Genomic DNA, 25,011 nt, shown 5'->3' with positions numbered 1-25,011 from the left:
TCTTTGGACTATACAATATGAAGAATAATGATTACAATTACACTGAAAAAATAGTGTCATGTAACAAGGGTTATTTAGACATTAATCTGGAAGTAAGAGGATTTGTAAATTGTAATACAAAGCCTGACTTGTTTTTAAATATTTTGTTTGTTCCACAAGGTACACTGGGAAAAATGTGTTTAAAATGACTACAAAAGAATGAAAACTTTCAATAATAGTTATATATAGTAATTTATTAATATTTTAAATTAATATAGTATTCTCACTAAATGATTTGTTTTTTAACAATGTACTCTTCTAGGCTTTTGATTCTTTTACAAAAGCTGTGAAAGCAAATCCTAATTTCGCAGGAGGCTTTTATCAACGTGGGCTTTGTAAAGTAAAACTCCAAAAGGAGAGCTCGATCCTGGATTTTAATCGTGCAATTACCCTGGATCCAAAATATTATGAGGTATTTAAATGAACAACTTCAGTGATTTAGAGAGTATGCTAGACTTTCTAAAACTGTTAAATCATTTATATGTCATTGTTATTAGTTAGCAACAATCAGTTATTTATATATCTACTTTTCAGCTAATTATGTTTTGATAATGCTTATATCTATATTTCCCCTTGAACTAAAAATATTATTTCCAACAGGGATATTATATACGTAAAAGTGTTTTGTGAATTGTGATGCATAGTAATATTGTTAATATTTTGATGTACCTATTAATAATTATAATTTCATATACTTTTACTAATTTTATTTACTTCTTCTTTTGTTATCACATTTATTCCTGCCTTTTAAGAGACGATAGAGACAATATAAAATTCAATAGGTAAAGTTTGATTAGATCCTGATTTTACAAGTCTATGAATTTTGAATATGGACTAAATATTAGATGATTTTAGAGAAATACTATTAATTTTCTTAGATATATTACGATAGTGTGATTACACAGGAGAATGTCTTCTTCACAGATGATGCATTCTGGAAGACTTGGGTGAATTGTTATGATGTCTACAACTTATTTTTAAATAGTTCTGGAAAAAGAAGATACAATAAATATTACAAAATGTTAATAATTATTGAATCCAGGTATAGGCATATGGATGTTCATTGTACTATTCTTTCAATTATTCTGTACGAATTTTTTTCTAACAAAAGAGTGGAAAAAAGGCTACATATTTTACCACCTTTTGGTGGCATAGATTTGTCCAAACTACCATATATTTTGGTAAAATTGAAGCTTTTATGAAAATATCCATTCCTATTTTCCTCCTCTCTTTCTCTGAAAAGGCATATTTAAGCCGAGTAGCCTTCTATGCTATGAAAGGCAGATACTCCAAAGCAATCTTGAATTGTAATGAGGCCATCAAAATTTATCCTCAGAGTGTGCGAGCTTATCTCTACAGAGGCATTCTGAAATACTCCAACAAGGTAGGGTGACTTCCTGTCTTTACTGAAATCTTATGGTGGGCGGATGCTTGGAGGCTCAGTAGGGACGCACTTCCTTTTACTCTCTGTGCAAGAAGAATCACCATGGTGTTAAGGGCAGAGCTGCGTAGAACACCTTACACCTCCACAGTATATCCAAAGGAATTTCAATTCATAATTTCTTACAAAATAGTGATATTTATTTTGAAATTTACATTTTATTTATTTTAATTATTTTATTTTTCTAATTTAAAATTGATTTAGATGACAATGGTTAGTAAAATTACATAGGTTTCAAGTGTACAATTCTATAATACATCATCTATAAATCCCATTGTGTGTTCACCACCAAGAATCAGTTCTCCTTCCATCACCATATATTTGATCCCCCTTACCTTCATCTCGCTCCCCCCACCCCCTGACCCTCCGGTAACCACTAAACTACTGTCTGTGTCTATGAGTTTAAATAGCACTTATTTTTTTATTTTTATTAAGAAAGTAGTATATATTCACTGTAAAGAATTTGGAAAATTCAAAGTGGGAATAAAGAAGACTAAATTCACCTATTATCCGATCATCAAATGAAAATTCTTGAGAGCATTTTGTTGTACTTGCCTTGTCTTTTTTTCCCCCTAATAATATATGATATTTATTTTCTAAAATTGGGATTACACTATTTACATAATTTGTGTTGTGCCCTGCTTCTCATACTTAACCTTCGAAGCTACCATTTTTTTCAATGACTGAATAATATTCCACCATAGTTAATTTTTTACCACTTGATTGTTGGAAGTTTGAGTTGTTTTAGTTTTTTTTACCATTTTAAATAATACAGTTGTACACACTGAGAACAAAATCATTGCTTGAGTTTATGATTGATTCCTAAACGGAAATTAGAGTCAAAAGGGCATATATAGAAGTGGTATCTGATACTTCATGGAATACTTTGTTGCTCTCTATTGTTCTTTTCTGACCTTTCATTGTAGCTATTTCATATGAAATATTTTGCAAATAATACCTTAAAGCAAAGGTAAGACCTTGTATTATGGGTTAATTCCATGAAAATTACAATCTTTAGAAATGGGTGATCTAAGGTATCAGAGAAGCATCAAAGAGGAAGCAGAAGAAAACGTGGGTAGAAAACGTGACAATTACATGACAGTATGAGTGAAAGAAGGAAGCAAGCTGTGGTGAATATTTGCTGGAGGAATACGGTTTGCTTCTCTTTTATCAATAAGAAGTCTAATCTTCTCCTTGTTGTATAGCAACATTGGCAATAAGATAATCATCTAAATTAAAGTTCTTTATATATTTAATTTTATTTGCAAGTAACAGAAACTACGATAATAATTCCTACCAAGATATCTTCTTAATTAATTCTATGAAAGATTAGCTTGATCGTCTTAATATTACAGATGCCACACAGTGTTCCAAAAACTCGGATAGAATCAAGAATTTATTTTACAATTAAATTGCAGTCCATTATGATGAACCCTTCTCACCTAATTATTATTATTTTTTTCCTTTTAGGCTTATAAGCTAGCAATTGCAGATTTAACTAAAGCTATCAACATGTACAAAAACAATTATATAGCATTTTATAACAGAGCATTATGTTACACCAAGATTAGTGAACTTCGAATGGTAAGATGACCATTTCAGTAAACAAAATGTTAAAGCATTTGTAAATACATTTAAAGCATGTGTAAAGTGTTTTCTTATTATTTGTTGTAATTTTGAAAAGTAATTCCTGTGGAAATACACACACACACACACACACACACATCACATTCCTGCTGCATTGTGTGGCCACGCCCCCAATCTGCTTGAAATGTGGACAGTTAAAAGTTAAATCTGTTTAAAACATTTAGAGATTTAGAAATTTATTTGCTATGGAAAGGAAGAACTTGAGAAACATTGTTTCTGCCTAAAAGGATGTAGAATTCCTGGTAACCACACGATCAGGTTTCCCCAGGAAATGTTGACAAATGAATAACTAATTTTTAACAAAGGAGTTGTTAAGATTCTAGGAGCTAATTAAAGGATCATTTATCAGAGTAACCTGCACAGCAGGTGTCTTTGATGACTCCCTCCAGAACTGCACTCCTGCCTTTCCTCAGTAACTATGAAGCCGCAAAGAATGGGCTGGGTGGAGGCAGGGAATGCCCATTTTGTTATCTCTGATAGGTAACAGCCCAGTGCTCTATAAATAAGGAAGATGTAAAACTACCTGAAGAGAGACCTAACTAGAATAAATCATATTGGCTATTTTAGAGCTGCCAGGTACCCAACCCATTTCATCCAATCACTCATTTTACAGATGAGGAAATGGAAGTAGGGAGAGGTTAGAAACACATCCAAGTCACACAAGGAGTAGAGACCCGCACTGATGTTCACAGGTTTGTTTGCTTCTGGTTAACAGTCTTTAGGTGGCTTTGTAAAAACATCTGACCTCCAGCTTATGGACCGGATATCCTTTAACAGTGTCATCTCCTCCCTTTTTGTTTACCTCCACCTGTTTCTCAGCATTCCTGCCATCACTGCAGTGAGAAAACCCAAGCATCTTACTGCAGAAAATGTACTTAGACATTCTCCCAAGATATGGTTTCATAAAAACTAAGAAAAGGTGAATTCTGGTTTCCACCACTCTACATTAATAAAAATAGTAACAATTACCACTTACTTTAGGGCTTATTGTGTACTGGGCTAAATGCTTTACCAATGTAGCATCAAAACAATGACTTTTTGCAGCAATATGATCTATTATTAATATCCCCATTTTGCAGATGAGGAAACTGAGGCTTAGTGTTAACTCACTTTCTGAAGACTGAAATGCTCGTAATAATAGCGGAGGCATGATACAAATCCTGCTCATTAATAGTCATGAAATCTCATTTACCAGTCTTTGTTTCCTCTTGTATCACATATACTCAGCTGCTCAGTGGATCTCTAGGGCATGTTACAGGTTTCACATTCTGTGATTCTATGAAAGGAAAAGTGCTAACATTTTAGTTTAGTTTAGTTCTATTTTTATAAGGATTATGAATTATTTTTATAACCCTTGCAGTGTTTGTTTATAATTATGCCATAATGTGCATATGGGATCTTTAACTGTACAGTTCTTTTAGACACTTGAGTGCCTAATCATGAAACACTAGAGGACAACTGAGCAAATAGTAAAATACTATTTATTTGCATTTTCAGTTAGCCTGTGCTGTAGGCATACGATTTGGCCCTTTTCTGATGAAACCATATGGCTCTTTTGGACAAAATGTTCAGTAGAAAAATGAATTCAGAGATTCAGCTCTTACTCAAATTTGGAATGCTCCTAGTAACTGGTGTAGAATAGACGACCAAGAGAATATTTGTTTATTCATTAAGTAAACAAAAAAGATACAAGTAGTGGAGAAAGGTCCTCTGGGTTAATTTATTCTCAACTGAGACTAATACCTTAAAAAGAAACAAGTATACCTGTGGAAATATTTTGAAGTAATTGTCCAACAAGTGATTATTAGTTTTATTGAGATCCATTTTCATTGATTCATGATTTATTCTCTCAACAAAACTTGATTGAATGCCTAGTATATGCAGGCATGGTGCTAGTTACTGGCATTATAAAGATGAACAAAATGGATAAGCGCTGCCTCCATAAAATGTAGGTTCCAGTGAGGAAAACAATAAAATACTAAAATGAAAGTAAATTTCAAAAGGCAGCAAGTGCTCTGCTTTAATGTCAACAGTCATTTGGTGAAACTGCTGAGTGGGGAAGGGTGTCGTAGGCTCCTTTCAACCCATAGACATGAAATATGCTTCAAATGAGTCACAAATAACATGTGAAGTGTAAGCACAGTGAGCACCACTTATTAAAAAGTAGCAGTATTGAGAATATTTAGTTAAGGGGACCTTTAAATCTAGCAAATGATTATTTTGGGTTATAAATTGTAAGTCAAATTAAATACTAATTGTGATGTCCCAGTTTGTATTTAAACACATTTGTCTTTGGCCAATGTAGTGAGACTTTACAGAGTTGAATCTAGGTTGTAAGCAATTATTTTATTTTTAGGCATTAACAGATTATGGAATTGTGCTTCTTCTTGATGCTGGAGAAACTGTGACATTAAATACCTTCATTAATCGTGGACTCATTTATAAAGAACTAGAGCAGTACAGCTTTGCATTAGAGGTAATCCTTCCTGTTTACTTGTAAAAATGAACCCACTTGATTTTACATGTTCACTTCTGAAAATAGTGAACAAGTTTTTCTTAATATCAAATGAAAATATTACTGAGCAACAATTCAACGTTAGCAAGAATTGTATTTAAATACTTTGACTAATAGACTCTGCAAAAAAAAGTGTATTTTCACTTTGTTTTGATTTCAGGTACTGTGTTTCCCCGAAAATAAGACCGGATCTTATATTAACTTTTGCTCCAAAAGATGCATTAGGGCTTATGTTCAGGGGATGTCATCCTGAAAAATCATGCTAAAGTTATTTTCCGGTTAGGTCTTATTTTCGGGGAAACACAGTAAGTAGCCAATATGTAAAACTAATATTTCTGATTTGATGAAATATCACCTCCTCTAAGGGAGTATCTTGACTATACAGAAAATACAAAATATTTGGCAAATAAAATGATTTATGTATTGCCTACTTCGCTACTTGGTGCTCTCATTCACAGTTTTTCTCATTCCCCATTGAAAATATATAAAAATAAATCAGTTTGTTTTGCATAAGGCAGAAAATAGCAGTTCAAAATAGGCTACTGAGGAACTCAGAATTGCAATAGAAGATAGCACCTGCAATATATCAAAAAGAAACAGGTGGTTAAAATGTATTTCTTTATTGAATAATTAAACAAAATTCATCATTCTCATTTTTATCTTATTTGTATTATCAAATTTAAATTAATTTTGTAATTAAGATTAAGAGATACAAGGCAAAAAAATAAATAGCAATTTGAAGTTTGCTGTTAAATAATGGTAGCTTTGCTTCTTTGTTTCTGAGGAACTACAAGGGAACATTATGTAGTGGAATGTTTCCTATTTTTCGCACCTCCAAAGATGGCTTATATTATTTTTCTACTTCTGGAGTCGTCTTTTGAGATTCTGCCCAACAGAATTACTTATTATTAAGCAAGTGTCTGAGAAACCTATTTCTAGGCAATTTACACCATGATGAAATGTAATTCCAAGAGTTGAACTTTAGGTTTTGGTTTTGAGATATGCCATTTGGAATTTCCTCAGGTAGGAGGAGCCAAAGAACTTCTTTGTTTAGAGTAGGCAAGTCTGGGCAACAGTATTGGGGTGGAGATGTGTGAAAAATAGGGGTTCAGAGCAAAAGACCTCAATTGTTGAAGAATTAAATGCAGGGCCTGTGTTATCTACTGGGTAAATATTTATTTAATATGTAATATCAACATACCAGGTTCTCAGTAATGCTTCAATTTATAATTCTAACTTATAGATGAGAAACTGATATTCAAAAGAAGTTAAATAAAGTCTTCCAACCAGGAAGTACTGGAGCAGGATTTGAACTCAGGTCTTACCTGAATCCAAATCCTATGTTCTTTCAGACAAGGCAAGGTATTGGCATTGGTATGGAAAATATGGAGAAAAATAAGACAGATTTCCAGTCCTTGAGGAGCTCATGGCCTAGTGGAAATCATCCTCGACCCCTCTCTTTCCTTACACCCTCCATCTAACTCATGAGCAAGGTCAGTCAGCTCTACCATCAAAATATATTTTGAATTCAGTCATTTCTCATTTTTGCCACCACCATTCTCCTCCTAACTCAAGCCTCAACCATCTTTCCCCTGGACTATTGCAATAGCTTCCCAATTGGCCTGTTTCTGCTATTGTCCCTCTACATGCTGTTCTCCACACAGCAGCCAGAGAGACCTCTTAAAAACAGAGATCAAGTCATTCCTCTGCTAGAAACCGTCTAATGGCTTCCTATCACACTTAGAATAAAATCTGAACTCTTGATTATGGCCAACCAAGAGCCTTCATGATCTGACTGCTGCTCACTGAAATGACTTGTCACTCCACTCTGGTCTTTTGCTATTTCTTGGAAATGTGAGGCTCCCTTTCTGCCTCAGGATCTTCAGACAAGATATTTTGTACATGTAGAACGCTCTTCCTACTGATCTGTGTATGCTCATGCCCTCCTTTCATTTCAGATTTCTGCTCAAATGTGACCTCAGTCGAAAAAAAGTATATAAATTAAAATGGAATATTAAAAAAATTGAAATAATCCAAAATAAGTCTGGAAAGGAAAAACAAAGAAACAGAAAACAGGAAACAAGCAGAAAACAATAAGATGGTAGACCTAAGTCCAATCATATTAGGAGTTACATTTAATAGAAATGGTAAAAATATACCAATTAAGATAATGAGAATGTCAGATCTGAATTTTTTAAACATGCCCCACTATATTCTGGCTACAAGAAACACAATTTAAATATATTGGTAAAGATAGCTAAGAGTAAAAGTCCAGAAAAAAATATTCCCTGCAAACACTACTTAAAAGCAAAAAAAAAAAAAAAAAAGTCTTTTTCTCTATGTAAAGTAGGAAGCTAATTTGAAAAATTAAATTAAAAATATGATGCAGGCTGAGGAAGAATCAATGAAGAAATATACGAGTGAATTATAAAAGGGCTAGATGAAGAACCAGGAGACAGCAGTCTTAACACCTACCCAGGGAAAATTTGTAGTAGGAATTATTGATTAACAGAGGTCAAGTAGGATGAGTGTTAAAAACATATCAATTAATTGATCCTTGTATGATCTTCATAGGAAAGCCTGGATCAGGAAGTAGAGTGCAGCATGTCGAGCGGCACTGTTTAGGAAGTTAATGGTTAAACTTGTTGGATTGAGAACATCTGTTTATCTCTTCCTGTCCTCTTGAAAACCTACGAGGAAGACAATAAAGGAATAAAAAAGATATAATCCCACAAGGTTAAAGATAGTGGAGAAGAAATGTTCAGGCCCTTAAAACCACCATTCTGGATTATAATACCTCAAACTTAAATATGAATGGGTAGCCAAGGATCCTACACTCCAGGGAAGTAAAACAGAGACTAAAACAAGGGATTGTCAGAGGTATAGGGATGGTGGGAGAAGAGGAAGTGTGTGTAAGAGCTAAATTCTATCCTAAGTGGGAAGTTAAACATGACACAATAATCATGTTATTTTGAAATTTGAAGGTAAATAGCAGAAGTCATAACACTAAGATGTAAAAACAATTGCTTTTGGAGAGTGGGACTCAGTGCTAAGGAGAGTTGGAGCAGGGGATTATGGCCTGAAGTATTTTAAGTCTTCTAAATTTTATTAGACCCTATACACTATGTACATGGGTTACTTTGATAAGAAGTAAACAAGTAAAAAATGTCTTTAGATGCAATTTACAAAATAGAATTGGCCTTATTATACGGCACGAATAAGAGGAAGTTGATGGAATTTGGGGATATGAAGATAGTGTCAACTATGCTTCGGGGAGATTGGTCGTGACAATCTCCCCGTGACAGGGCCATGTGTAGTTGTAGGCAGGGAGGATTGAGCGAAGGCACATTAGGTTGGGTTGGAGCAGTGAGACAAAAATTAAAAATACAGAAAACAGCAGGAATACGAGGGAGCATGTTTCCAAAGGAGATTGGAAGGAATGAGGTCAAGAGTCTTATCCTCTGACAAAGAGAGAGGAAGACAGTGTGGGTGAAGGTCCTTACAGATAAGCTCTTCAATGGAGGCAATTTGCTTTGTCCTTGTGGTTTGTTTTTTATGATCCTCATATTCAAGGAGAAGTTGATGCAGAAGAGAAAAATCATAACTGCTACTAGCTATATTCTCAGTCATTCTAATAGTCATCATTTATGTCTATTGCTGGTAATAATGCCTAATGACCATGTAGCATAATAATGATTATGTATATAGAGTCAAGCTGACTTTTATAAGTTTTGTCTGATTTCAAAACTAAACTTGGCCTTTAAGTTCTTGGTCACTCCTCATAACTCCCAAAATTAATAGGAATGTTTGTAATAAATCTCACACTTACAAGTGTACAAACTTACACTTGTAAGTTTGCCTCCATTTTAACAAAACAGTCCTTTCAGGGGATTTATCTGGTAACATATTTGATTAGTTTATATTTGATTAGACATAGATTTTTAAATTCTCTTTTAAATAGTTCCATTTAGTATCAAAGTACGCTTCAGTAATCTACCTGTCCACATCCACAGATTACTCTGTGACTCCAACCTTCCCCCCCAATAGGATCCTGGCTGGGTGTAACCCTACTGCTCCCTCTGCCAACCCCAATATTTGCAGAAAACTCATTCTACCCACACAAGAAAGCCAGCTTCCTCCCTCTGGTACAGCCAGGGAAGGTTGTGGAAAGAGGAAGGGCAGAGGGAGATGGGGAGAAGGAGAGGGTGCTACGGTTAGCTCCTCTCCAGTTGGGGGAAGGCAGATCTCTGACACTTGCTCTTTAAGGCTTCAGAGTGCAGGTGTCCCAGCCTCTGGGAAGGGAGTGTGGAGGGATTTCCTTTTGCCTCTCCGGAGGAGGAGGTTACAGTACTCTCTACTTTTTAGCTCGATCACAACCAAAACTGCCCACGGAAATTCCTGTTGAAACAGTCCTTTGGGAAAAAGCAAAACCTTTGCAGTTTACATGATGTTTTGATATGTCAATGTTTATTTAAGTATTTTATTAATTTCACTTTAGTGATGTTCTTATTTTGCTTCAGATCTCAAATATTGTTGTAGGGCTTTGAAAAGCTTATGAACTTCGGACACTGTGTCTCTGGGACCTAATAGAGGAGAGTGTTCAAGGTCATGATCTCTTGCATAGGTGCTTAGCACTTTTAATTCTCTTAAACAACCTCTTCCCCAGGGCCATTCAGGTCCATCCTAGCTGACTTTCTTAACTCAAAATCTTGGGATAAGAGTTTCCATTGCTCCATGTCAGGAGCTTCTAGGATCTCTGGACAAAATGATACACTTCTCCCTAGAAATGTGGATTCCAAAGGTAGGAGCAGCCTTAGCTAATCTACACAAAAGGCCCCGTTAAGTCCTTTCCTGGGCCTGGGTCTGTCTGTCCTATAGCCATATAATGCCAAAGGTTCTCTATCAGTGAATTTCCATTTCTATCTAGATGGGCAAGTCTCTGGTGGTGTGCACTGGGAAAAAAACAATAAAGAGAAAGTAAATGAGATTCCTCATTGCACATAGTAGGGCAAAAACACAGGAAAAATGGAGACCATTAGCACAGCATTCTGAGTGAGTGTTCAGTTTTGGGTTTCTTCCGCTTCATCCATTCTCACTAGATGTGTTACTGAGATAGAAAAATAAAGCTTTAAGAAGATGTATATTTTAATGCTGTGTTGAGTATATTCATGGTAGAACCAAAGTTAGAAGTAAGTTTTAAGAAAGCACAAAAGATAATGCTATAAAATTAACAAAAATTTATAAAACTGTTTCAGGATTTTAAACAAGCTGCACTGATAAGCAAGACTAATGTGAGCCTTTTTCAAGCTACCGCCATGTGTTATCACAGGTATGGAGTGCGGTTTATGTTGAAGTGAAACCAGTGGGACTACCTGGTAATTATTAATAGAAGAACAAAAGAATGAGAGGAAACTATGGAAGTGACTAAGAGCACAAAAATGGGGAGAGACACAGAGAATCCCTGTATAGAAGTGGAGAGCACAACTCAGTGTGTCATTAGCCCCCTTCTACCTTCTAACAGATTATTTTAGCCAAGTCTGCAATTAAATATCTGTATCATGGCATTGGGGTACCCATCTTATTCAAGCCTTTTTACTGGGAAAGGACCTAGGTGGTATATAGAATAAAATCATGCATTGCTTTAAATGTCTAAGAATAAAATCAAGTAATTAATTTTGTTCCTAAAATGGAACTAACCTTTAAAAAGCCCTTTTTCCTGAGAGGATGCTTTTGAAAAATTACCTGTTTTTAAAAACATTTTGCATTTAAAAAACATAATTCTAAATCTAAAACTGAAGCAATACCAGTAAATATCTACAAAAAACCCCAACAGAATCCACAAAAGAGATTACTTAAGAAGTTATTACCTGTTGCTGGGATTATTGTAAAGGTAGGTTACAGAAGGGGAGAAAAGAACAGTTGTGTAAGGCTAAAATACAGAAGGTGATCAGTTTAAAATGTGCTCTGATATAATATTAGATTTTGCTAACTATAATGTTTACATTTCTATATATACATTTGACATTATCTTTTAACAGCAATTAAAAATTTCTGGTCAGTTTGTTTTTAAGTGCATAGAGATTCAGCATGTGAAGATTTTAATGTGGGGCACAATGTATTTGGTTAAGTAATATTTTACAGCATTATTTTTCAAGACAGAAACAACAGCAATTAATGGGCGGAGGAAACTAGGATAGTTCATAAATCATATAGACTAGACTGTATAAATAACCCACTCAGAGGATAGACATAGTTTGAATTATTTAGAAGATCAACATTCTCTTTTTCCCTTCTAGTACATGGATAGTTCAGCTACATTTTCCTATGAGAGTTAGAGTTTTTTATTTTATGAACATAGTAATATAATAACTGGAACTTGTGAAGGTGTCTTTGAGTTTAAAAGCCTAAACTGGGACCTTTATTATTATATAGACAGCCAAACACAGTCACAACATTTTCTGTTTTAGTCCAGCAACCTTTGTATAATCCATTCCTTTAAGTAATTGTCATTCTTAAAAAGAGATGGAATAATGATGACTGATGTGTTTGTTTTGGTGGGTGAGTGCAGGCCAAAAATGTCTGAGGTCATTGCATTCCCTTAAAATTAAAAACAGGCTGCAAAATTTCTCTCACCCTGATTCCTATGTTTAGCAACTATTAGAATCAGTAAATTTCTCTATGTGTCAGTTCCCTGTCTCTTTCATGAAATGTAATCACTGGATATACTGTATGGCGGAGCCTTCTTAAGCTGATGCTGCTTTGCAATTCCAAATAACCAACTTTCATCAGCCGACTAGAATCTCTATTGTCCTTTATTAAAGTAGAATTTAAATCAACAGTAAAGTCCTGATAACTCAGTCCCAATTCCATGTGTTTTGGGTTTTAACAGTCTCACTAAATTTAATAGTAAAGAATGTTTGGTGATCAGTTTTATTTAGTTCTGGAAAAATATTTTTGCTTTTCAAAGTAGGAGATAACATACTTATGTCACAGCAGCCTGGTTTCTAAGTACTGAGATTCATTATTGGTATCTTACAGTCGGTAAAGTAAAAATTTTCCCATTTAGAAATTTTTAAATAAAGGAATAGATCTTTAAATTTTAGGGCTTTGATCTTTGAACTCATGGGGTTGCAGACTTTTCAAGTATGCCTTTGTATATCTCTGGTTCTCACTCTCCTGGTTGCTAGGAGACAACATTCCTTAGGCTGAATATCCTACTTGTTGCCCAATTTGGTCACTAAGAGTGTTATGGTAGAGTTAATTTTTAGATCCCTTTGAAAAGGTCACCTTCAGATGGGGAAAAAAAAATGCTACAGGGGGAGAGCCTGATTACTCAGTTACATATCCATCCTATCCACTTTTCACTTCAGCACATTTATTTTACTATCCTTATATTTGCATAAAATATTTTTGAATCTTTGACTCTGCAGGCCACATTCTTTAGTTTTTGGAGGTATTTATGATTTATTTGTACAACTCACTAGGGCACATCTGGTCACGTATGTGATTAATTTAGAAAATGCAGTTGGCCTTTGTGTCTCCGGCCTAGTCTGCAAGCTCCTCATAGTCAGTGGACACGCTAATGAGAATCATTCACCTTTCGTCAGTGATCACATTATTTTATACAAGCACATTTTATTTTAGAAAAAACTAATTTAATATACTTTTACATTTGTGGTAACTGATGCTTAGCACTTTGTGTGTTGATGAACATGTATTCTGATGATATTCTGCCACATTTTCCCATTGTCTAATGGCCATGAGATTATTTATCAACAGCTTCAATCTATAGGACCCTGTGTGATATATACATCTTCAGAAAAGTGAAATTGCACTTTCTATGGCGGTATCTGCGTCATTTTCCCCCCATTGATGCAGGGAGCTGCGGAGTCTCTGGTTTTGACATTGTCCCCTCCCCTTGACTTGATTTTTAGTCATCATCTGCTTTAAAGAGCTCGCTAGGTGGCTTTCAAGGTCCCTTTCCAGTGTTAAAGTGTAATGATTATTTACTTGGGTAAGGGGGATCAAATATATGGTGATGGAAGGAGAACTGACTCTGGGTGGTGAACACACAATGGGATTTATAGATGATGTAATACAGAATTGATTTTTAAGAAAAAAAAAGAATGCAAAAAAAACAAAGGTCTAGATGCTCGTTAAATGTTAGTGCTGATAGGTATAGAAAAATAGCTTTCTCCATGTTAATTTAAATTATATAGAATTATTAGGTATGCGATGAGATGAAATAGTGACTCCTTTATGGACAAATAGTTGATTCCTTCACCAGCCCTTACTCCACCACAAGAGAATAATTAGGGAAGACAGAGCTATCATTTAGTCACAGATATTCACAAGTTAATAAACAAAACACATTTTTCTTCTTTTTCTCTTCTCTCCCGTCCAAAAAGAAAGGATCAGCCCTTATAGAAGATTCAAAGTAAGGACTTTCATGTGATAAAAAATTGGTTCCTTTCCATGTATAAAGACATATATATATATATATATATATATATATATATATATATATTATAATCTGATTTAAATAGTGTATTCCATCAATAATAGCATATGTTTCTTTTCTTCCTATATTGGTCACTGATAGCTACTTAAAAAGGTCGCAAAAGTGCTATGCGACCTTTTGTAATTCTGAAAACGGAACTCTAGAATATCATCCCAGCATATTCTGCTATGAAAATGGCTTTTACCACCCCTCTTCTACCACAGTCTTCAAAGAACCCTACAGATTTCCTTAGGTCATATGGACTTCTGTACTTTCTTCTGATGATGGATAATAAAAATGAATGATTTTTTTATAAGGGTCAATGCAAATCTTTATGAAAATGTCATATACCAGAAAGCACTTAGATAATTCATCACAAAGTACCAATATTTTTACTTATTTTCAGAAATAAAGAGTTTGAAGAAGCTGTCCATTTCTTCACCTGGGCTCTTAATATTGATCCATGTTTTCTGGATGCTTACATTGGACGGGGCAATGCTTACATGGAATATGGTCATGGTGAAGCCACCAAACAAGCACAGAAGGACTTTCTGAGAGCACTGCATTTTAATCCAACATACACAAAAGCCAGAATTAGTTTAGGCTATAATTTGCAGGTAATATTATATAAAAACATCTTGGGCCATGAAAGCACTTTTTGGACAAGGCAAGGAATATATTTGGCCCTTGACTGCCTATGGGGGCACATGCTATTTCTTTGGTTAGGAACATTTTATATTTCCTCTACTGTGAGTATCCAGAGCAGCAGTGGGAAGCAGGGGTTTGTTGAATTAACAAGTTTCAGGGAGCCTGCCTGTGAAATGCACCCAGGGACGTGGTGTACTAGCGACATGAGGATCTTTTGAACTTCAGTGTCTTTAATGCCTGCACCCCCTTTTACCTCACCCCCACATCTATGGACACCTTTTAAAATTTTCTTGATGAGTTTAACGTATAAGAACTTGGCCTAACATGTTTCATCAGCTCATACCTGGGTTGCATATGTTTTGTCCTATTGAATTAGTGAAAGCTAAAGGGAATAATGTATGAAAGTTCTGAAGTAGACTCCAGCCATACAGAGGGTCAGGCAACCACTGGATAGGAACTTCTGAATTCAGGTCATCTTCCAAATGGCAGTGGATTAGAACATATAGGGAAGGTGAGACACCAGGCATTTGTCCTTCCAGTAAGATGGAAGTGTTCCACTCTGTGTTTTCCAAGCAGGTCTCTGAGTGCTTTCGGGGACACATGGACCTGACCCATGCACTCACCAAGCTATTTGCACTAATAAAAGGTGTAGTGACATTCTTGGAATAACGTACTAAAAGTGCTACTCCATGAAAAGGAACTGAGTCATCTTAAATCCTCTTTTTAACCCTTTTAGTATTAAAAAATGTGAATGATGGGCAAAAAGTATGTTCAAATGACTGTAAATTGCAGAAATTCCTGTTAATAATCTCCTATTAAAGTTGATATTTTTTCCATTTAAAAACAAGTGGATCTGGTTGATACAAGACGAATCATATTGAAGGTGATTGTTGGGATTGGTGGCTGTAGGAAGTGAGGTGCTATGCCCAAGAACTTATTAATACGGGAAATGCGATTGCCTTCTGAGAGTTAAACATAAAATTAGCCATTGTTGGATCACAGCAGAAATTTGCAAAGTCAATTTAAAGAGAGAGGATGACTCCCAAAGCAGCTAGAGCTGACTGCTGTCCAATGAAATGTGTTATCCTTTACTGAATTCAGCAGGCATGTACTAAGCATCTATAATATAGGACTGGAACTGATTTAAGCCTAGGGATACAGCAGTGAACAAATTATACTTGATTCTTGTAGAGTTTGCTACCTAGTAGAGAGATGAGTATCAAGCAATCATATGAATAATTATTTAATTATATGCATAAAAGCAGCAAAGATCAAGGATGGGGTCTGGGACAGTTTATAACAAGGGGCCTAGCTTTGATGGGTAAGGGAGGGCTTTTTGAGAAATGAACACTTAAACTGAGGTGTGAAAGACTAGTGATTAGTCAGGGGTAGGAGCTGGGGGCTAGAATACAGTGTTCCAGACCGAGAAAGAGACAGAGAGCCCAGTGGACAGAATGTTATGGACCAGGGGAGATGAGACTGGATGCGAGATGAGACTGGAGAACTGGATAATGACTGGAGGTGAAGGCTTTGCAAGCCAGTTAAAAATGTGAATATCACTAACCAGAGCCGTGACGTCAGATTTGTGTTTTATAAAGATCTCACTGGGTACATATCTACCTGAAACAGAATTAGAAAACACATCAGTATCATGAGGAAGGATTCAATCAGTAAAGGAAGGACTGAAAAATGAGTTAAGAGAGGCCCATTCAAATCCTGTTCAGGGGAAAGAGTGACCACTTGTTCAACAAATGCTTACAGATTGCCCTACTTGTATATGCCTAACATGAGAGATATAGACGTAAGCAAAGCAGATGACGTCAGGAACAGAGATAGCTATAATCCCATTGCGAGGTTGTTTGCAGTTTAACATTCTAATAACCTAATCTGAATTTGCCTGATTCCTTGTTTATCAAACAAACTTGTCATGATGATGTTGAATTCCACATAATTTGCCCAGAGCGAGAAGATTTGCTGGTTAAAGAACTGTCTAGTCGTCGCATTAGTTATATTGTTAGTTTTGTACAAGCGTCCCTGGGCTCAGCTTGGTTTACGTGAGTCAGCGGCTGAGATTCTGGCAAGTTGGGTTTTTGAGGCCATGGAGAATAAAGGACAGGCCCTGGACTGTCCTAAATTTACCAACTCACTGCCTTTCTGTGATGAGGTATTTAGTTGCCAGTTGGTCTCTAGGAAATACTCTGACATTATTCTATGCACAGTGCCCCTCTCCAGACCTTTTCTCCTGTTTTCCAGGTGGTGGTAAGGTTGGTACAGATAGATGTTTGGTAGATTTGCATGCATTTTCCACAGCATATGTATAGTGATCCAAAAATTCCAGAGGCTGATACAATTTATCAAAGCAAGTTTAACACCAGTAGTTTATGCATTTATTTATTCAAAACATATTTATTTCATTATGTGTATTATGTATAACTGGAGATTCAATGCCAAGCAAATAAATGCAGTCCCTGACTGTGTGTGCAGAGCTCAATGTAAATTTTGTGGTGATTGCCCAAAGCATTGGTGTTTCACATGGTGGGTGTGATTTCATGTTGTCCAAGATTGGTATAAAAGATGACTCTGACAATTAGATTTATTTTAACTAAAATTTCAGCATAAATACTCAGAGGTAATTAGTTAATTGAATGCATTTACAGTACAGCCTACTTCCTTGTTTAAAATATCTTAGATTTAGCACAATATAAATATACCCTTACTAAAGGTTTTTATGATTAAGTTAGAATCATAAACATTGGTCACGTTATGGATAATTTCCTCCTTCATGTAAATGGAAAATTATTTCAGGCCCAAGGAAAATTCCAGAAAGCTTGGAACCACTTTACCATTGCCATAGAAGTTGATCCAAAGAGCTCCCTAGCCTATGAAGGAAGAGCTATGGTTTGTCTTCAGATGGGTGATAATTTTGCTGCAATTCAGGATATTAATACTGCTATAAAGGTAAAAATCCACTTAGATTATATTACCATTAAGAGAAATTAACACCATCAACGAATAGGATGAAAGTAAAAAGTTCTCTGTTACCTTTTTAAAGATCAACTTTGAGAGAAAGTCTTGTAGAGAAAATAGTATTTGTTTGTGTTGTTGTTCCAGGAGATTCCTAGAGCAAAAAGTTATTTTGACTTGCCAATTTTATAAATGCATTTAAAATTCAAAAAACGAATTTCTTATAAATGTATAGTTTCTTATAAATGTATAGTTTCATGGGACATCAATGTTATTTTGTAATAAAAAATGAGTACAAAAAAATAATGTTTTGGGTTTGAAGGAACTTAAGAAAGAACAGTGTAAATCCCCAGACTTTTCTGTAGTAAAATGGCAAATAAAATTCTCAGGTTTTGTATACAATGACAGAAAATTTTCCTTTTTTTTTTCTTCTAGATTTTAGATTCTGTTTCTGTAGGCTTGGTAGATGTTGTAAGTTTTGAGATGAGGGGGGAGAAAGGAAAGACCTGAAAGATAATTGCTACTGCTTCTTACAAATAAACATAGTAACTATTTAATTTCTTCTCCAGCTTTAACAGAGCTAAACAGAAAAGCCGTTCCCCTTTTCTGTTTTTTGGAAAGTAACTGAGTAAAGCACCAAGATTGTTTGTTTTATTACTACCAAATCAACAAAGTGTTCACACTGAGCCAACTTCACACTGAGTCCTTTCTCAAAATATTTTCTCTAATGAAGTTTCACCTGAACTATAAAATTACTAGTTTCCCACAAGCAGATTTCATAATGTTCATTTCTGCAGACATGAAATTGGAGATAAATACTATTCCCAGATGCTAAATACTCTTACTACTACATTGCAGATCAATACTACAGCAGAATTCTTAACAAATCGTGGTGTGACTTTTGAATTTATGGGTCAGCAACAGAATGCAATGAAAGACTATCAAGCAGCCATTTCTTTAAACCCTACATACTCACTGGCTTACTATAATGCAGGAAATGTGTACTTTCACCACAGGCAGTATTCCCAGGTAATGTGAGTTTTCCTTAACATTTTCTTTTTGACACCAAACGCTTTCTTTGCTATATATATAGTTTCAAAATGCAATCCTTATATTCCAGTCTAATCATTCATTATCTGTTCTTTAAAAAAAAGTTCTCTTTCATAAGAATGCTTATAATTATTTATTTAATGTTTAACCTCTATAGATATATTTTTCTCATTACCAACTATTCAACACTTGTCTAGTAAACATTGTTTTGGACTTAACCAAAGTAGCAGCAAATGCCTTGCTAGCTTTCAGCCTGGAATCCTCTGCTCCTTGCTCCTACTTCGAGAAATCTTAGACTTCTTTAAGACTCTCTTTCAAGATGTTATTAGGTTAGTGCAAAAGTCATTGTGGTTTTCGCAATTATTTTTAACCTTTTAAACCGCAATGACTTTTGCACCAACCTGATATTTAACTCAATTTTTACCTTTGCTACTTTTCAGTCTCTTACTTACTTGGAGTAAGGAGATCTAGATATTTGTTGTGATTTTGTGATATATTAATCTCTTTGGACCTCAATTCATGATGTATGAAATAAAAGTGTTTGGATTATTAGATGACATTTATTATATTTTAAATTTATTTTATTTGAACTGTAATGCATTTACATGATTCAAACTCTAATTTTTAAACATCTATATTCACTCTTTTGTCCCATTTTCCTCCAGTTTATCTTATTCTTTGTGTTTTGAGTCAAAAGCTTAATTTATTTATTGTCATCCTTTCATTTCTATTGTGATAAATTATTAATGCTATTCCTTTTCCCCAAGTACTGCTTTTAGCAGTATCCCACATATTTTGGTTTCTGATGTTTTAATTTTTGTTTTCCCCAAATTTTGCACTTGTAATTTTATTTCCTCTTAGACTCAAGAATAAATTAGTAGGGCATTTAAACTGTCCAGGTGGAAGGGCTTCTATATTTTCTAATGTGGTATTTATTAAGTTTTAATATGGTCTAATATATGGCAACTTTTAAAACTATACCAGGGACCTTTTCTTTTCTTTCTTTTTTTTCTTTTTCTTTTTTAATTAAAGTTTGTTGGGGTGATAATTCATAGTAAAGTTACATAGACTTCAGGTGAACAATTCTGTATTACATCATCTATAAATCCCATTGTGTGTTCACCACCCAGAGTCAGTTCTCCTTCCATCACCATATATTTGATCCCCCTTACCCTCATCTACCACTGTCCCGCTCCCCTTACCCTCTGGTAACCACTAAACTATTGTCTTTGTCTATGAGTTTTAGTTTCTCATTTGTTTGTCTTGTTGTTTTTTTGTTTTTGGTTTAACACCACATGTCAGTGAAATCATGGTTCTTTGCTTTTTCTGTCTGACTTATTTCGCTTAGCATTATAATCTTAAGATCCATCCATGTTGTCACAAATGGTCCTATTTCATCTTTTCTAACCACCGAATAGTATTCTGTTATGTATATATACCACAACTTCTTTATCCATTAATCTATCGAAAGACATTTTGGTTGTTTCTATATCTTGGCCTTTCAAAGAAGAGTTTCTACTATCAGAATGTAGAGTTAAAGTATATGTATAAGATCTACCTTATTAATTATATTTTTAATTAGTCAATATCCACTTTTTTCATTTGGTTTATCTGGGACTGAGAAAGGTTCATTTGAATATCCTGTCATTGGTGTGGTCCTATATAGTTTTCTTTATATTTCTTATAATATCTGCTCTTTGAAAATTGCTATTGCATTAATTCATGTATAGATATTTGTACATATTACATATACATTATAAATTCTAGCCTTCAACATTGCAAATGTTTAAGGCTCTTTGGAATAAATTCTATTTTATCTGATATGAAGATTGTGACTGCTGATTTCATTTGATTTGCTTTTACCTGGTATTCCCTTGCTCTTCCTTTGATTTTCTACATTAGAATCCTTTGTTTTAGATGTTTCTCTTTTTATATGGTATAGAGTTGAATTTTGCTTTAGAAACAAATTTGGAAATTTTCATTTTTTAATAAGTGGGTTAAGCTCATTTACATTTTGGCATGATCAATACAGTTGGTCTTAGTTCTGTTATTTTATGTCACGTTTTTATCTTTTCATATATTTTAAAAGTATTTTGTTCTGTGGTCTGTTTAATTTTTTCAGTTTTTCTGATATTTAGGAAGGTTTATAGTTTTGCTCTAATGATTACCTTTATAAGAATACCTTTATACCCTTAGTTCTTTATTTCTTTAGTTTCTCTACTATGAACAATAATAAAATTACCCTTTAATCTCCTCCTGTCTTACTCTTCCTTCTCATCTGTTATTCAATTTTAGTTAATAATATCTTTTTAAAAGTGTTTATAATTGTATTCTTAAATATGCTTGCGCTTATTGTGTCAGTTTACTTTCCAAGGCCTGTCTCTGTTCTTCTATTATGTTGTGAGTTTCATGGTTCCCACACTGCTGGAAGACTTAATATTTGCATACTATTTTGTCACTCTTATTTCAAATTGTAGTTTTAGTTCTCCAGTTAAATATTTTTAACTTACTAGATTTTTGCATATCATACTTAGTACTTTACTATTAGCTCACTTAATCCTCATAATGATACTGGAAGCAGAGTTCTATTTGTTACCTCCATTTTATAGGTGAGAAAAGTTGAGGCAAAGAGAGCTTTAGTTGCTCACCCAAAGACATAGCGATAGTAAGTGGTAGAGCTAGGGTTTGAAACTGGAAATCCGGCACCATGGTCTGGGCTCCTGGCCATCATGCTATCAGTGTTTCGTTTTACCCATGATGGAAGTGAACTGAGGACAAATCCCTGGGAAACAGAGAAAAATTGTTCAATGAAGGATACTGATAGAAAATGATCAGAGAGGTAGGAGAAAAACCAGAGAGATACCCTATCTCAAAGGCAAAGAGAGTTTTAAGAAGGAAGGAGAGATCAAGAGTGTTTATGCCACAGAAATGTCATCGATGAAAAGTACTAGAAAATGTCCACTGGGCTTGAGGACATCTTCAACCTTAACAAGAGCAGAACTCATGGAATAGGGGGAGGTAGGTAGAAGCCAGATTGTGGTGTATTGGGGAAAAAATAGAGTGGTAAGGAATTGGAGAGAGCAAGCTCTATTGTGAAAAATAACTTTTCCTTTAGGGTAAGTTTCAAAGTAGGAGCCAAATTTTTATCTATCATGGAGTTAGAGAAGAGATTCCTAGAGTGGCAGGGTGTCTAATCAGCATCTCAAGCTATTTATGGTGAAGGACCAGTTTTTTAAAACTTTCCAATTTGTTGTTGATCAAGACCCTAACACTTTGAAGGGTCCCTCCCAGCTTGATGATGCCTTGTGAATAATCAGGAGTCTTGGATCTTTTTGACAAGCCAATTTTTGTCTTCTCTCTTCCTTCCTTATAACTTTTCATAATATAACTGAGTTTTTGTCGTTTTTTTTGGTAGGGTTTAGAACCGTATTTTCAAAATTCATTAATCTTTTTAGCTCTGAGGTGCTCTGCTTTTATATGAAAGGCATTACTTATCTAACTTATATTTTATCTTCTTTTTAAATTTAGATTTTACCTTTTTCTAGTGATGTACAGGGACGTGGGATTTGTGGGGTGGGAGTTAGGTCCTGGAGCATTTCACTTCAGTAGAGAGAAGTATTTTATCACTGGTATTGTCTAGAATTGCCTATACATAAGGATAACAAAAAGCAGACCAGCTGTTGGTCGGTTTTATCATTATTATTGTTTTTACATTCTCTACAGACAACACACCTCCTTATCATCTGTATCGGGTGAAATACTTCCACTACCACCACTGGCCTTAATTCTATATTAAGAGTAAAAGTGCTTCCAATTGCTGGAAGTATTTCACCCGATACAGATGATAAGGAAGCCAATTAAAATATATTCAAATGATCATTATCTTCATGTTTTATAGGCCAGTGATTACTTCTCGAAGGCTTTAAAATTTAATCCAGAAAACGAATGTGCTACCATGAATCGGGCTATTGCAAATACAATATTAAAGAAGTATGAAGAAGCAAGAGAAGACTTTGCAAATGTAGTTGAAAGCTGTCCCTTTTGGGCTGCAGTGTATTTTAACAGAGCCCAGTTCTACTGTTCTTTAAAGCAATATGAACTAGCTGAGGAAGACCTAAGTAAAGGTATAATTTTTGTAATGTTTTGGGTAAGATTTACAGTGGTTGATGTATTTGTTTTTATGTAACAGAAGAGCCCATCAGGTCTATTTGTCTGGATAAACTTACATTAGAATTAATGTTTTCATATATCATATCTTAAATGTAATCAATATGGGTTCATTTATGTAATTAACTTACAGCATTGGTAAGCTAAGATATAGAAAATTATTAGGGAAATTACATACAAACTTTGTTAGCCGTTCGAAGAAGACATTGTACTGTGTTTCCCCAAGTTAATTTTCTTAGGAAGATTTACTACTTTAACTAAATAATTAGGTACATATGAAGAAAAATGTTTTCAAATAAGTAATATTAAAGTTGTTATACAGACTTTATTTTTAAGAAATGAGACTATTTTGGGGTATTAGCATAAAGCATACCTTGATTTTTTTTTCCTTTACAGCTCTGTCTTTGAAGCCTAATGATGCTCTAATATATAATCTTAGAGCAGAAGTTCGTGGTAAAATAGGTGTGATTGAGGAAGCCATAGCTGATTATAACCAAGCACTTGATCTTCAAGAATGTGCCCAGTGATGTGATTACGTAGACTGTAGTTTCTGTAGCAGTCTGCACAGCTGTTTTACCAGAAATTAAAATATATTGGTTGTTTAAAACAAAGGTTGCACCATCTTCATTATTATATTCATTATGTTTAGTTTTCTATATACTCCTTTTATATAATTAAACAACATATTTATGTTACGTATTAATTTTAAAAATGTTAGATCATTTTCTGAACATTTGGAATAGCCCAATAATTGAATTTCTTCCTAGGGTGTAGAATTTAAATAGGAACTTCTTAAAGCATATTAGCACTTCAAATATTTTCTTTAAGGTAAAATAATTCCTTTTGAAATAATACTGGATGATTGTAGAAAAAGTGTCATCAACCTTTTCATCAATACCTACTCATCAATACCTACTCATAATGTATTCCACAGTCTCCAGATTTTAAAAAATAAATATTGAATGATAATTATAAAGAAATGGAAGTCATGCACATTTCCTCTCTCTTCCTTTAAACAGTGTCTAGACAGACCTATATTCTTCCCACTACTGATATTCTTCCAACAGATAAGCACGTTTCTTTATTTCATGTTGCCTCCCTTCCAAGACAGCACTTAAAAAGGTTTTGAGCGTCCCATTTTCTTGAGAGGGTTCCTCTGCCTCTTTCATGCAAATTCATAAAAATATATTTAAAAATCTTTGCACACTTATATTTAGTGCTTCATAGAAGCTGACAAGTAAAAATGAAATAGCTAAAAATTCTTTATAGAATATCTCTTGAGTGAACCCCTTTCCTTTGTTTCACTGATAATAACAAGGTTTCCTGACTTTGAACTCATTCAGATTCACTTCACTCATTTTATCTTCCTTCGTCATTTCATTCTTCCAGTACCTTTCCAGCTCCCCAGAGACCTGTTTTCACTGAGATTAAGCATTATGGAAAAAATACCTTTATCCAGTCAGCTTCCTTTGGTTTTAGTTTGATGTACTAGATTTTCACAGTGGAAAGTTGATTTTAATTTGTCAGCCCCTGTGGGAATGATTCATACTCTTTAGGAAAATTTTCTTGCCATGATATGTGGGTCCACATGAGAATAACGTCCTCATTAGTGACTTATTTCAGTTGATGAATCAGACACATTGAATAAGTCTCTCAGATCCTCTTGCCCTCACTTCTCTCCAGGTCCTGTAGTCCGAGCCCTGGCCACTGATGAGATTCAGACCCACCTCATGCACCCACAGCCACACATCTCTCCCCTACTGCCCTGAGTCGACTCAATTCTGAGGTGTTGGGTGCCGTGGGATTCTCCCAGTGCCTGCCCATGTGCACAGTGGAGGTGCCAAAGTCCCTGTCAAATGAATCTTTGATGAGGGGAGAGAAGAACTAGTATTATAGATAGCTGCTTCTCCCTTCCATCTCTTGGTGGAGTGTCCTGACACACTCAGATTATAGAGCCTCCTGGGGCACAGTCCTGGGAGATGAAGCAGTCAGTTAGTACCTACTGGTGGCCAGCTTCCCAATGTACCTCGTATTGGTGCT

The 25,011-nt window shown here is 34.8% G+C and overlaps 1 protein-coding gene across 1 annotated transcript in view; it reads left to right on the top strand.

Annotated features, from left to right (window-relative positions):
* The window catches only part of TTC6 (tetratricopeptide repeat domain 6), a gene marked incomplete at both ends in the record, with an annotated part of 195,629 nt that extends 172,131 nt beyond the window's left edge, over positions 1-23,498 (top strand). Inside the window, 10 exons of the mRNA XM_081048294.1 lie at positions 302-451; positions 1,283-1,423; positions 2,951-3,064; positions 5,484-5,603; positions 10,898-10,971; positions 14,549-14,759; positions 17,596-17,748; positions 18,613-18,783; positions 22,703-22,928; positions 23,368-23,498. Coding sequence (XP_080904420.1) covers positions 302-451; positions 1,283-1,423; positions 2,951-3,064; positions 5,484-5,603; positions 10,898-10,971; positions 14,549-14,759; positions 17,596-17,748; positions 18,613-18,783; positions 22,703-22,928; positions 23,368-23,498 — 1,491 coding nt within the window. The remainder of the gene's footprint in view (positions 1-301; positions 452-1,282; positions 1,424-2,950; positions 3,065-5,483; positions 5,604-10,897; positions 10,972-14,548; positions 14,760-17,595; positions 17,749-18,612; positions 18,784-22,702; positions 22,929-23,367) is intronic.
* Between the last annotated feature and the right edge of the window lie 1,513 nt (positions 23,499-25,011).

This window comes from Rhinolophus hipposideros (genome assembly GCF_964194185.1).
Source record: "Rhinolophus hipposideros genome assembly, chromosome: 5".
In the NCBI taxonomy this organism is placed as follows: Eukaryota; Metazoa; Chordata; class Mammalia; order Chiroptera; family Rhinolophidae; genus Rhinolophus; species Rhinolophus hipposideros.
This window is presented reverse-complemented; position numbering and strand designations above follow the sequence as displayed.